The 14170-nt window shown below is 51.1% G+C and overlaps 1 protein-coding gene across 1 annotated transcript in view; it reads left to right on the forward strand.

Annotated features, from left to right (window-relative positions):
• Nucleotides 1-10015, forward strand: part of TRAPPC4 (trafficking protein particle complex subunit 4) — a 37983-nt gene extending 27968 nt beyond the window's left edge. The window contains exons 3-5 of the mRNA XM_085645887.1: nucleotides 1648-1751; nucleotides 2365-2491; nucleotides 9737-10015. Coding sequence (XP_085502013.1) covers nucleotides 1648-1751; nucleotides 2365-2491; nucleotides 9737-9815 — 310 coding nt within the window. The 3' untranslated portion in view covers nucleotides 9816-10015. The remainder of the gene's footprint in view (nucleotides 1-1647; nucleotides 1752-2364; nucleotides 2492-9736) is intronic.
• Nucleotides 10016-14170: the final 4155 nt, after the last annotated feature.

The raw sequence follows: 14170 nt of genomic DNA on the forward strand, positions 1-14170 counted from the left end.
TTTCCCACCCGAAGTTTCGTTTTAGCTGCGCATCTGCTGACTTATTTGGCTCAGCTAGGCACCACTTCCGGGCTTGTTTAAGCACGCTCCACGGAGATCGTGGCGAGGGGATTCGTTTTTTCTGCCCTCGGTGTGACATTTCCTTTCCCAATGAAAGCCCTGCCTCCCCCCCCCCCCCCCCGCTGTGAGATGCTCAGACAATCAAACCACGGGATTTATGCTGGTTGCACCCCAGCAGTTTTCTTCTCACCTCAATGGCGACCTGGACGCCCGCACCTCTTTACTTTTCCCTCGCCGCCTCCTGTGCCCCCCCTTTAGAAACGTCACACACCAGGAGTCTTTTCTTTATTATAACATAACATACGTCTACCAACACTATCCAGAATGTGCCTGCGTGATTTTGTGTGTCTGCGTGAGTGTGTCTGTTTGCTTGAGTGTGTGTCTGCGTGCGAAATAGTGTGTGTGTGTGTGTGTACGATGTTCTACAACTATTGGTTTTCTTCCTTACTGAAAACCGGGTCTTTCACAAACAGAAGCCAAACCTGGGAACAATCTGCAGCTGTATTTCTGCCAGGTAAACATAGGGTCCATTATTACTCTGCAGGAATCCTCCATACACTGTTATTCAAAACCAAACACTTGCCTCATACCTTGAGCGATTTACTCCAAATGTAAGTCACTGCACCAGCCCCCCGGCCTCCCACATAAAGCACTCTCTGCCTCCGACAGCTGTAATATTTCACGGAGCGGGCCGTACTTCCTTATGACTCTGCCAAGTCGGACCCTTTTAGTCGTTACAGAAACCGAATGCGCATAACGTGCATGGCAGTCCGCCAACATTGCTTTAAAAAGTTGACTCACTTAAGCTGTTCAGTCGCAGGAAGCCCGGCTCTGAATCTGTGACAGACTTTGCCCTTTAATTATAATGAAATACTCCAGCTGCCACCAATGTGTTATTAATGTTCTCTGCGTCTAGGAACATGACTTTCCACACAGCACTCATATGGTGGCTGACTGGGGGCAGTACATCAGCCGCGTGGGGGCTCACCCGTACATTATCATCAGAGGCAGCTGTGAATATATATATATATATATATATATATATATATATATATATATATATATAAACGTCACTAGAGCAATGTCAACCGCAAGGCAGTGTGCCACTGTAGTGCATTTAATACTGCAGCCTATGTTGCCGCAGATCATCGCTTGATCAAAGTCATACAGGCCACAGGTACCGTCAGGGCTTTAAGTGGCCCGGGTCCTGCCGGTGCTCTGCACCAGCAGTTCTAATAAGCATTGGCATAGCCAATAGGTCTCGCCTTTGGGAGCTTATAAGTGTTTAGCCATGCCACAGTTAATGTTGTTGCAGTAAGGATATTGTGCTGCATAACTAAATACTTATAAGGTCCCAAAGGCGAGACCTATTGGCTATGCCAATGCTTGTTTAGTTTGTTGAAGGGTCCATTAAGCTCTAGGCAGGGAAAATAACCTGCTGTGAGCGAACGCACACATTAGGCAGGATTGCCCAGTTCAAGTTTCCATGATGGACTTCACACCTATCATTAGGCAGGTGGCATAGTGCCACTCCCCATCGCATTCTTCATCATTCATCTGCTTTCTTGGCTTTTTGTCTTTCCGCAGATTGTTTGCAATTGGATCTCAACTGTCGCCTGAGCTGGGAAGCTCAGGCATCGAAATGTTGGAGACAGACACCTTTAAACTGCACTGCTTCCAGACTCTCACGGGTGAGTTTATCTCTTCGGGGTACCGTCTGCTTCCATTCTCCAAGGTGCTCTTGGATTCCATTCTTGAAAGCACGGGCAGGTATTGTTCCTGTGTAGAACGAGAATAGCAAATGGACCCAACTAAAGACTACTGTGTCCATGATAGTATCACGGTCGTCTCTTCAAATTATTTAAACTATCCTGACTTCAATTCAGATATTGAGTATGGCTCCACATGAATGTGTATTTGCAGTTCTACTGCAACATAAAGATGATAAAAATTATGGTTTTGGAGTCTGCAAAACTTAACATTACACAAAGCAATAATTTACAGGTACTGGAGTTATCTGTTTCATTTATGTAGGGCTTGGTATGATGTTGCATTTTGCTTGGTGGACAGTACTGAGGCCAAAGTGGACTAATTCAACCAGGATTTTAAAGATGATGCATCTCCTCCTCTCAGCAGTGATTAAGGTTGTAGGAGTGCGGCACAGTTCTGTCCTCTCTCACTCCCTCTCCAGCACTTTTGCTTAGTTTCTCATGATCAGTCTTTCCGTTGACTCTGAAATGTTGCCGTTCTTACTCCCTAGTGCCAGTAGAATGCTTTGTAACGTTTCTTTCACTTTTATCTCAGGGATCAAGTTTGTAATCCTGGCTGATCCCAGACAGGCCGGGATTGACTCACTCCTCCGGAAAATATATGAACTCTACTCTGATTACGCATTGAAAAATCCTTTCTACTCACTGGAGATGCCAATCAGGTATGAAGGAGGCTGCCAGGAGCATGTGAAATGTGGGTATACTCCAAGGAATGATGCTGTTTTGCTCCAAATGGACAGCAGTGGGAAATAATGCAAGTGTTTTTACCCCTATAAAACAGAATGCTATTCCGAGTCCAACCACTGAATAGCAGGATAATGCATAGCACGGCAATCTAAAATAGCTGCATACTGCAGAACTATTTTGCAAATAACTTTTTCCTGCTATTGTTAAAATCAGAATGCGATGTTAACCAGATATTTTAAGGGAATCTAACTTTGAGTGCGACCAAGATTGTTAGCAAGTTCAAAGGTGCAACATTTATCTCCCATCCCTTTCTGACTCTACCCAAGCATTCCTTGCAATGCAGCAACCTGATGGTTTTATCAGAATTCAACCCATGACTACACTGCACATAACTGCTGCCCATTAATAGAAAATGGCCTTTACAACACAACTTTAAGCACGCATTCAGTTTCACTGCATGCTAAACAATGCTTGCCTTAACCAACCATATGCCTGAACCACACACATGCATGGTTAAGGCAGTCTGCGTTCTAGCTTACTAAACAGGCGGGGTGAGGAACCTCAAGGGAGGACCTGCACGAAGGACGGGGACATGGCAATGTGAGGTGGGCTGCGGCTCAGGGGGGAAGAGGATAGGTTTTAAGGGATGAGGCCAGTTTTAGGGCTCAGGGCTGGGGTCAGGGTAGGTTTTAAGGTAGGTCAGCAGTGTTTTTAGGCTCCAGGTGGGGGAAGGAGCAGTTTTCAGGACAGGGCACTTTTTAGGGCTCGGGGTAAATTAAGGTTTTTGGGGTGGTGATGTTTTGAGGGCTGGGGGGTGGTCCATTTATAGGACAGTGGCCAGGATTTTAGGACTGTGGGCACAGGGGGCTGGGGTGTGCACTTTACCACACATCTCTTTACCAAACATGCCTTTGCGACAAAATTGCGTGATAAAGGCATGCATGGTAAAGGAATGCGTTGTTTACATGCTTACGTTTTTGGGGCTGCGTGGTAGAGGCACGCGTTCCTCAGCCATGCATGCTTCTGCCATAGAGCCCCCACCAATAGAAGTAGTTGGAGGGGAGGGGGGTTAGGTGGGTAGGGGAATCACAGGAGTAGTCTCTCACCTTAGGAAATAGGCAATCCCTCTAACCGAGAGCTCGCACAGCACCAGGAGCAGCCATTGTACATCATAAATGTCATAGGTCTTACATGAGGGAGAGAAGTGCACTCATCACATATCGGAACAGAAAGTGGAGGAACTATGCCTATGGAGCTTCAGAATAGCCTACATTTGGCTTTTTAATAGCTTTTTGATTTGTTTTAAAATAAACTATTAATTTCCTCCCATATGGGGCTTTCCTATCTAAATTACCGATAATGGTTTTTTCAGAGGAAATTCTTTTCTTTATGTAATTGTAATTGCATTTATATTGCGCTTACTACCCCTGACGAGCATCGAAGCGCTTTTTCAGCGAGTAGCACGCTACTCTGGAACCCAAGAAGGAAAAGTGTTGCATTAGTATAGTGAAACATGAAAGTAATTTGAGTGGTGGATAGGTTAGTCAGTTATTTAATAATAATAAAGAAGTTTATATAGCGCATGGTTATACTACCTAGTATGTCCCCGCGCTGCGGTACAGATGGCAGATCAGAAAAAGCATTTATCAGTCTAGCCATAGAGAGGTGACCAGCTATTGTATCCTAAACAACCAGGTCTTCAAGTTCTTCCGGAATATGCTTTCGGACTGCTCCAGGCGAAGTTCCACAGGTAGCGTGTTCCACTGTTTAGCCGCAAGGTGACGGAAGGAACGACCCCCCATTCTTGCTTTTTTTATGACAGGAATGAGAACGCGCCCTGTACCCGAGGACCTCAGGGTCCTGGGAGGAGCGTAGGGGGACAGCAAGTCACTGAGATAGGCTGGAGCTCTTCCATGGAGGATTCGATGGCATATGCAAAGGGCCTTAAAGGAGACTCGTTCCTTTACTGGCAACCAGTGTAAAGTGGTGAGGGCATATTTTGTTGAAGTCCTCCTAGGCAGCATTAGGACCAGTCGGGCCGCAGCATTCTGGATATATTGCAGCCTTTGCGTGCTTTTTTTGTTAGCGCCCAAGTAGAGGACATTCCCATAGTCCAAGCGTGAGGTGACAAGTGCGTGGACTAGGGTTTTCCTGGCCACTACAGGGAGCACATCTAGGACTTTCCGGAGGCTCTTCATAATGCCGAAGCACCTACAAGCAACTATCCTGGATTGGTGGTCAAAAGACAGTTTAGGGTCCAACCAAACACCCAGATTCTTCACTTGCTCCCTAGGGGTAGGAGTAGGGCCAAGGGTCTGAGGCCACCACTTGGGAGACCATAGGTTGGTGTTTCTACCTACAATCATTACCTCGGTCTTATCACCGTTCAATTTGAGGCAGTTGTTAGCCATCCAACTGGCCAGTTCTTGAAGGCACAGTGAAAAGTTGGAGGCGTCCTCATCACGGGATTGGGACAGAGCTACAACAAGCTGTGTGTCATCTGCATAAGACACGATATTGACACCAAACTTTTTAATACTCTCCGTCATGGGAGCAAGATAAAGATTAAAGAGCGTAGGGCTCAGAATGGATCCCTGAGGGACCCCCTGCTCTAGCCTAACATTCTTAGAGTAGAACGGTCCTTGGGCTACTTGGAAACTCCTATCTCGAAGGAAGGAGCCAAGCCATTCCAGAGCCAAGTTAGTCACTTCGCCTTCCTTAAGACGCTGCAGCAAGATGGTATGGGCTACAGTGTCGAAGGCAGCACTGAGGTCTAGTAGGATCAGGGCAACCGACTGAGCCGCGTCGACCAAACTGCGGATGGTTTCAGTGGAGTAAAGCAGAGCCGACTCAGTGGAATAGGTAGCCCGGAAACCTGACTGCGTGGGGTGCAGCAGATTGTTCAGATTAATAGGACTCACCAGTTGTTCATTAACCACTTTTTCTGCGAGTTTAGCAATAAATGGTAACCGCAAGATTGGCCGCAGGTTTTCCAGCAGACTAGACTTCAATTCGGGTTTCTTCTTGATAGGCACAACCACAGCCTGTTTCCATTCCCGTGGGACAACTCCGGTGTTAAATGAGAGTTGGATGAGGTGTCTAAAATAAGGTGCCAGCGTGACCTTAACATCCTTCATGTTCTTCGGTTTCATAGGATCTTTAGGGGAACCTGACTTAATGCTTAGAGCAAGGGCATGAAAGTTCGTTATAGAAGGAAGGCTAAAGTTTGGAAGACCGGAGACCACAGTCAAGCTTTTATCACTTGTGGAAGTGAATTTCCCATTGCGAGCTGCCTCCGGAAATGTAGAATACATTTTCTCCACCTTCTCGGAGAAAAACTCAGCAATCCTGTCGCAGGCCTCAACTGAGTCCCTATTAGGGGGTGGCATTCTGTCCAGTGTAGACAGTTCTTTAAAAATCCGGAACAGAGGAGGAGCCAAGATGGCGACCGGGACGGCAGCGTAGACCCCCGGCTCCGTGAGCCTCCGCATCCCGCACGGATATCCTGCCTGAGATCCTCAACTTGTGCTACGTGGTCGTGTTTCTGAAGGAGAGGGGCTCCCGACTGTGTGACTCCGAGGTTTCTAGCCGTGCTATCGCCGGAGAAAACTGCATCTGAACTTTGCGGCCTGTGCGGCCCTGGAGCCGGGACATCGAGTGGACGCCGTGGCCGGGTGGCAGTGCGACAACAGCGGCCGGTGGTGACTGGGTGGAGTCGGCCCACCGGAGCGGTGCCAAACTCGGCCTACATTTCGGCGTGGTCACTTCTACTGCCCGGTGTGGCTGACCGAGTGCATGACCGGGGGTGCAAATCTTAGATCCTCCGGTGACTGCCCCTGCCTTGCTGGTGAGCTGCCCGGCCGCCGTCCGTATCCTGCCCCGATCATTGCGGGCCGCCCCCGGATTTCTACGGGAGCTGGTCCGTGGTGGGGACGACTGTTGCCCGTGACCACGGATAGTTTTTTGTCTGCCCCCGGAACCCGGTCACCCGCGACGGGGTCATCGCGACGCTTGCCCTGGGGTCCCGGCCCCGGTGAGGGTCGGGCATACTTGGCGGCCATCTTGGGTCGATGAAGCCTACCATCCTGTCCGCTGGGCCGCAGCGGGCCTGTGAGCGTACGATTTTTGGGAGTGTGGCGGTGAGATCACAGAGAGCTGAGCTGGGATACGGCGACCTCCTCGAGGCTCTTGGTACTCTTCACTCCTCCTTGGTTCATGGTTTCGTGGTCTTGGGGAGTAAGCTTGATGGTGTGGCGTCGGAGTTGGGGCAGTGGCGGCCCGCCTGTCCGCACGAACACAGAGTCTACCCACACTGCGCGCAGGAGGACGTTGTGGCGGCCCCCCCTGAGGTTAGTACACGACTGGACGCCCCGGCCAGTATGCTACAGTGTTTTCGACCTTCTGAGGGCCTGATCTGTCCCGGAGGCGTTGGACCTGAGTGGGATGTGGTGGCCTCATCCCGTGCATGCCCTCCTGCGACCCAGAGACAACTCCGGCAACTAATGTCTCTTTTGGCTGCTTCTGCCTTCCTGAACCTTGCGTGCAGTGCAGATCCTAGGGCAGCACTTGGAAGCCTGTTTCCTCACGCGGCGGACTGTGTTGATGCTCAGAGACTTCCACCCCACCTGTGTGCGTCGCTTCTCTGTCGTTGTTGGATATTCCTCTGCCTAGGAACATTGGGTATGGTGCTGGGTCAAGGGGTTGGCATGGGCAGAATTCCACTGAGTGGTCAGGGATGAGGCTGGCCCCTCGGGGGTGGTCGCCTAGTGGACGGGCGGGCTTGGGGTGGTGTGCTCTCCTGACATGGCTACTGGCACAATAGACGCATAATGCTCCCCATCGTGGTTTGAGAAGATTGTTTTTGTGCTGTTCCTTGTTCACTTTAGGGGAACCTTACCGTGCGGGAGGGAGAAGCCGGGGGTCTGTTATGAAGGCCCTCCTCCAGTTTATAAATACTTTCTCTACCCCCCCGTCCGGTGGGGGTCCTTTCCTACTTCTTTTTCCCTATTCTCCTACATTTCGGGTCTGGTTCCAGGGCGACAGGCACACTGCTGGGGGGGGGGGGCCGTACTCATCTGCAGAGGTGCAGGGTGGGGGGTTGGGGGAGGGGACTCTGTATTCCTTTATCTTTTTCCATGGCCTCCTTTTTCTTTGATTCTTTTTGTCTTTCTTTTTCTGGGATCAGCGTGATACACCTCCTTTTGCTATGCCTCGTTGCCGTTCCATGTGTTCACAACTTCCGGGGTGTTCTTGGGGAGTTCTGGCAGGGGACTGTGGGCGCAGCTGTAGACTATGTTTTTCTCCATCCTGATGTTCTTGTGTTTGCGCCATTGACCGAATAGATTGCTGTAAATCGCTAACGTTCATAACTCTGCATATCCGTGATCGTTGTTTTAAAATTGCTTGTCACCTGATCCTTCTGCCTTGTTTCATCATAAAATGAAAACCTTTTTCTCCTGGTGCCCTACTTACGCTGTTCACAGTATTAGTTGTACGATTTTGCTCCCTGAAGTGCTGCCTGTGTTTATACTTGTCGTTATTGCTCTGATTGCTTAGCGGCCGGCCCCGGGGGGTTGTAGGCCCATACTTGTTCTTATTGAATTGTCAATAAAGGTTTTCAAAAAAAAAAAAAATCCGGAACAGTTCCCTAGAGGAGTTCTCAGCTGACTCAATCTTAGTGTTGTAGTAGGCAGCTCGTGTCTTTTTTATAAGAGTGGTATTTCTTGAGACCGGATCTATAGGATAGCTTCCTATCCTTGATAAAGTCCAATCTCCAGCTACGTTCTAGGCGTTTACATGCGGATCTAGCGACCTTCAGTTCTTCGCTGAACCAGGGGGCAGTTTTACTCTGTCTCCTTGGGGCACAGGAGGCCCAGGGGGCTACCTTATCAAGCGCCTCATTGATGCGGTGAGTCAGGGCACTACAGGCCGTTTCTACATCACTCCCTCCCGGGGGCCCTCCTGACAGTAGGGCCTGGTTAAACCTGGAGGCCGAGAAATTGGCCCATTTCCTCTGAGGTTTATTAGATAAGATCACCGTCTGAGGTTTAAAGATCGTAAAACTGAAGGAGACCAGATAGTGGTCAGGCCACAGAACCGGAATCGGGGCATGAACCCCGATGCCTTCCCAGTTGGCAAATATGGGGTCTAGCAGATGTCCCAACTGATGGGTAGGGAGAGAGGATTGGAGCGTTAAGTTAAGTGAGGCCATCTCCTGACAGAAATCTTGAGCAGAGACATTATCTCCATCATCAAGATGAAGATTGAGGTCGCCCAACACCATCACTTTAGCATACCGTAGCGCTAGATGAATAACCGATTTTCTAAGATTATTAGTGAATTGAAGGATGGGGCCAGGCGGACGGTATATTAGAAGGCCTTTAATAATGTAGGCGCTATCAGCCCCAATAGTAAAAAGACCTGCCTCACATGCCTCTATCTCCGCCCTTTCCAATGCACATTCAATAGATATTTTATGGATCAGCGCGATCCCGCCCCCTCTACTTATTGGACGATCCAGCCTCAAAATTCCATAATTGGGGGGGGGGGGGGGGGGATCTACAATTCATAAGCATTATCCGAAACTTACGAGCTTGTTTAGCGGCATCCTGAGTATTAGCCAGATCGAAGGAACAGTACTTACACTTCTGAATCTTGACAGCAGGTTGTAAGCAGTGCATGCAAGCAGCCGAGGTAGGGGGGCGCAGCTCATAGAGAGCTTCAGGGGTATAGCTGATGGATAATGTGGGCGGAGCAGGGGTTCTGGCCCCAGGTCCCATCCGGGATTCAGAAGGATAGCGGGTGAATACAAGAGTATATGCAAGCAGCAAAGCAAAATGTCTTAGACACAGCCTTACGCACTTACCACAAAATGAATATGTTTTGGGGAGGCCCCTGTCAACTTGTCTACTTGGTAAGTTTGCTTATTGTACAGCAGTGAAGCCACCTCAAGGTTGCAGCTCTTGGGGTGATTTGGATTTACAGGTTGCTGTGAGTGCCCTGCTTCAATGCACACTTCTATCTTACGTATAATTAAGTATTTGTATGTGTTCAGTGGACAAGTGTCATTTTGTGGTTTGCATTTGAAATCACTGGTATCCTGTTACCTATTTTGGGGGTGTTCTGTTTGAATTAGTCACTAAACCTTCAGGCGTGCTTCTGTTAGTGCGTGAAGTTTCCCTCTTCTTCTAACCCTTTTTTTCCTGCTGTCACCCTTTCAGGTGCGAGCTGTTTGAGCAGAACTTAAAGGCGGCTTTGGAAATTGCAGAAAAGGCTGGAACCTTTGGCCCTGGGTCTTGAAATGTTTTGCTACCAGATACCATCTGCTCTCCTATGCCTTCTTAGGCAAGGAGGTTGAGCAAACTGAACTGTCTTCAGCCCAGGCTCCTTCCCTGGGACTGTGTGTAATATATTTGTATTATTAAGCACTTCTATAAATTAACTTATGTTTTTCCTTGCTCGCTATTATGACCTGTAAATAATAAACATTGCGTTGTAGAGCTGGCCTCTGTTCAGTTGATCTGTAGTTGCAGTTTTTTGTAGCTGATACAGGAAGTAATGCACAACATGTTCTCTCAGCATTTGCTCTAGGTAACTTGAAAACCATTACCAAGCTGCCCTCGGCAGCTGGTCTGCATGCAGATGCATTATGCATTGGCAATGTGTGATTAATTGATAGCATTTATACTAGGCTTCACACAACTTTGTGGGGGTTCCACAGCACCTTTGCGGACTAGCAGGACTTTGCTTGTGTGGGAGCTAAACCCCAATAATTTCTTTGAAACCCAATATCGGAAACTCCAATATTTGCTTAAGGCAGTTCAGCTCTGCAACTCTTCTCATTAATCTTGCAGTAAGATACCCCCCCCCCCCCCCTCCCCTTCAGTCAGACAAATTTAGCAGAGTAAAGCAGTTTTAGGAACTGGTACTGAAAGTTCTGGTCATAAGGACTAAATAATACAGAAATATGGGGGGCATGGCTTAGCCTGCTGGAAGATGGCCACACTTTGAGTGGGCTCTGCCAGCCTAGCCTGTTATCAGCCACGATCCTGCAGATAACTTCGGAGCTTTCACCTCGCTCCGTGCGATCCTGTTCCAGCGCATCTTGGGGCATCAACTGCTTCCTTTCTGGCCCTCGCAGCCCACTGCTACATCGCCTTCCCCCTGCTGGTAGCTGCCAGGGCCTACTGGGCCCATCTGAGGACGCGTGGCCAAAGCCTGCGCCGCGCTGCTGTGGAGCCGTTGCCCCCACTCCTCGCACCGGCCGCCTCACTGGAATTGTGGCGCCCCCTAGGGCCTACCTGTTGCTTGACCCCCCGCTGATCCCGGTGAGTGGCGCTGCCGTGAGGGCTCCCACGGCAGAGCTGAGCACATGCATGCCGCACCGCGGGGACTGGGCCTACCTCCATCGCAGCTGGGGCGCTCATGCTCTGCCTCTCCCGGTCCGCCACACTGCACTGGCCCCCTGCGTCTCTCCGCTGTCGTTGCCAACGCGGCTCTGCCATCTTCTGCAGCGCTCACGGCAGTGGCTGCCGTCAATGCGGCCATTCCTCGCCTGTTAGTCTCCGGCCCTGCTGATTCCGCTCGCCGCCTCTCCACCCTCTTCACTGGGGACCTGCTGTTCTGCCGACGGCCCGCCTCGCTCACCACTCCTGGGCTCCTGACCTCCCTGCTGCACTGCTCATTCATCGCTGGCTGCAACACTTACCTTCTGGATCACGCGGCGGGCGCGAGGCTGAAACCCATGCCGCCTCGGGCCGCATCTGCCTCTTCACCTCGCTGACCTGCTGGGTCCTGCCTGCCACCCCGGCCCCTGCTGATTCCTGGTGAGTGGTGCTACCGTGGAGGCGGCTGGGTTGGGTGCGCGCTCGCCGTACTGCAGGGCCTGGGCCTTTCCCCTTCGCAGCAGAGGCCCCTTGTCTTTTGCCTCTTTGCTGGCCCTGCGACGAGGGCGACGCGTTTCCCTGCTTCATCTGCCCCCACGGCCCTGATTCCCTCTTCTGCGCCTACTGCGGGGGCCGGTACTGGCGACGCCACAATATTGCCCGCACACCGCCTGCCCGGCTGCCTCACCACGCCGCCATCCCTGCTCCTCTTCTCCGGGGCCGCGGATCTGACGGGCGCCTGATATAGCCTGCTATCACGAGAGGTGACCTCAGCAGCTTTCTCCTCATCATCATCCTCCTCCGGCCTGGCCGCCATCTGCTCAGAGTGCGCCTGGACTCTTGCCATTGGGCCCAGACTGCCCGATCCACTTGTTCCTGCTCCGGAGCGCATGCCTAGCTCTGCCTTTTTCTGTCTGTGCAGCCCCTCAGGTTTCAGTGCCTCCTCCGGCTGCCACCACATAGACCTGCTCTACTTCTCTTGGGCCTTTTCCTTTTTGGGTCCCTGTCTTTGCTGCACCTCTCCTATGTGGGACCTGGACTTGCGAACCTGCCCCGCGTGTTGGGTCCGTTCTTTCTCTCTCCTCCCGGGGCCCTGCATTTGCTGCCTTGCCTCAGCCTTTGAACGACCTTCCTCCCCGCCATCCACTTGGCTCTCCGTTGCAGGCCCCCACCTGCTCTTCGGCGGCCTTTCTCACTTGCTCCTGTCCGACCATGGGGAAGATCGGCCCTAAACAACCAGAGATTGCCTTCGATCAGCGCTGGCAGACTCGCCAGGATGGTGTGGTCGCCGATGGGGGTGACCCGTCTGCCCAAACGGATGTGGCCCTGACACGGTTGAACGATCTCTAAAAACCATCATGGTAGATGTTAAATCCACAGTCACCGGCATTGCAGCCCAAGTCGACCAGCTGTCGACCCGCCTGGACACTGTCAAGGCCCGAGTTGACTCGCACGATGCCTGTCTGCTGCACGTTGAAACGATGGTCTCTGATGCCGAGGACGCCACCACTCAAGATCGCCACAAGCACCTTCAAATGGACAAGATTCTTGAGCTGATCCGGAACATGAGTGAGGCTTTTGAGGTGCATTCCCGCAGGAGCAACCTCCGCATCACAGGTGAGCCCGAATCCCCCAATATCTCAAAAATTGAAGACTTTGTGGAGCAGCTCATTTGCGAACTATTTGGTGATATCCTCTCCTCTGTTTTCATTGTCGAGCAGGCCCACCGCTCCCTTGGCCCTCGCCCTTCTCCTGGCCTGCCGGCTCGCCCCATTGTTGCCAAACTCCTGAACTTCAGGGATCCCGACGCCATTCTTCGTGAGGCCATGGAGAAGGGCGAAATTCTTCATCAGAGCAACTCATTGTCGTTCTACCTCGACTACACTATGGCGGTGTAGGCTGCTCGCCGTGAGTTCCTCCCGGTGAAACGGATTCCTCAAAAACATTATGTCTCCTATTCCCTGGCATATCCCGCCAAACTGCAAGTCATGCATGGCTCCAAGATGTTCGTCTTTCCGGAACCCAAAGATGCTTTGGGCTTAGTGAAGAAATTGGATCGGGCACAACGCTCTTCTCCTGCTAACTCTCAGGCCACTGCCAATGGCAACTTAAGTGACAATGACTGAACCCTGTTGATTTCTTGACACTCTTGCCAACTGCACTCCTTGTTGTTCAGTCACGTATTATGGGTCTCTCCCACTTTGTATTTTTTCTTCCGCAGGGCTCTCTACACGAAGACCATGCTTCGGGCTCGCTGCCCCTGATTCCCTGGTGACAATCCCTTCTGTTGTCTGCTACGACCTGTGGCTTGGCCACCCTATCTCTTTGGCAGGAGAGTGTGCTGGGCGACACCACGCCATCACGGGATGATTCCCTTATTGGACTTAGAATTTTCCCTTTCCAGTTGTGGGTCCCCAGGGTGGGTGTGGGTGGACTCAGCCTGATTGGGGAGTTGGTGTGGGTGGTGGGGGATTGGGTTCTTTGGGTTTGTTGTCTCCCACTTATTGTTTGTATTGATATATGCCCTTTTTTTGGTCACTTTATGTCACGTCACCTCAACCACACAGCGTTTTGTATTGCTCTTCTCTTTCACTGCATTATGTCCCCATCGCACATCTGCTTCTACTTGCTATTCTGGGGGGATTTGGGTTATTGGGACCGTTGCCTCCGAATGAGGCTTTTGTTTTAATCTTGACATTAGCACTTTCCTGCACCTCAACTGTTGCAATGCGCTTCTTGTTATGTTCCTTATTGCACTTCTCTACCCGACTGCGTGAGGTTCTCTCTGACCTTTTAACCTTCCTTGACATTCCCTTCTCTGCCATGGCGCTATGACAGATACAACACTGGACCTGGAACGTCCGCGGCCTTAACCACCGTAAGGCTCGCCTGGTCCATGCCCACCTTACCTGGCATAAGGTAGACATTTGTTTCATACAGGAGACCCACCTACTGCCCGCTACCTCTTCCAGACTCCTCTCCGGGCACTGGGGTGAAATACATTCCTCCTTTTACTCTAACTATTCCCGTGGGGTGTCTATCCTGCTGCGCAGAGGGCTTCCTTGGCAGACCTCCCAGGCAATCATTGACACCGAGGGGCGCTTTGTCGTCCTGCACAGCACCCTCCTGGCCCAACCATTGTCCTTGGCTGCGCTATACGGTCCCAATAATGACGACCCGGATTTCTTTGCCCAAGTTTGGCACCACATCTCACTGGGCCCCGCTGCGCTTCTCTGGGGAGTGACTTTACTGTTACGCTGTCTACCACGC

The sequence above is a fragment of the Triturus cristatus genome, chromosome 3_1, assembly GCF_964204655.1.
Source record: "Triturus cristatus chromosome 3_1, aTriCri1.1, whole genome shotgun sequence".
Taxonomy (NCBI): domain Eukaryota; kingdom Metazoa; phylum Chordata; class Amphibia; order Caudata; family Salamandridae; genus Triturus; species Triturus cristatus.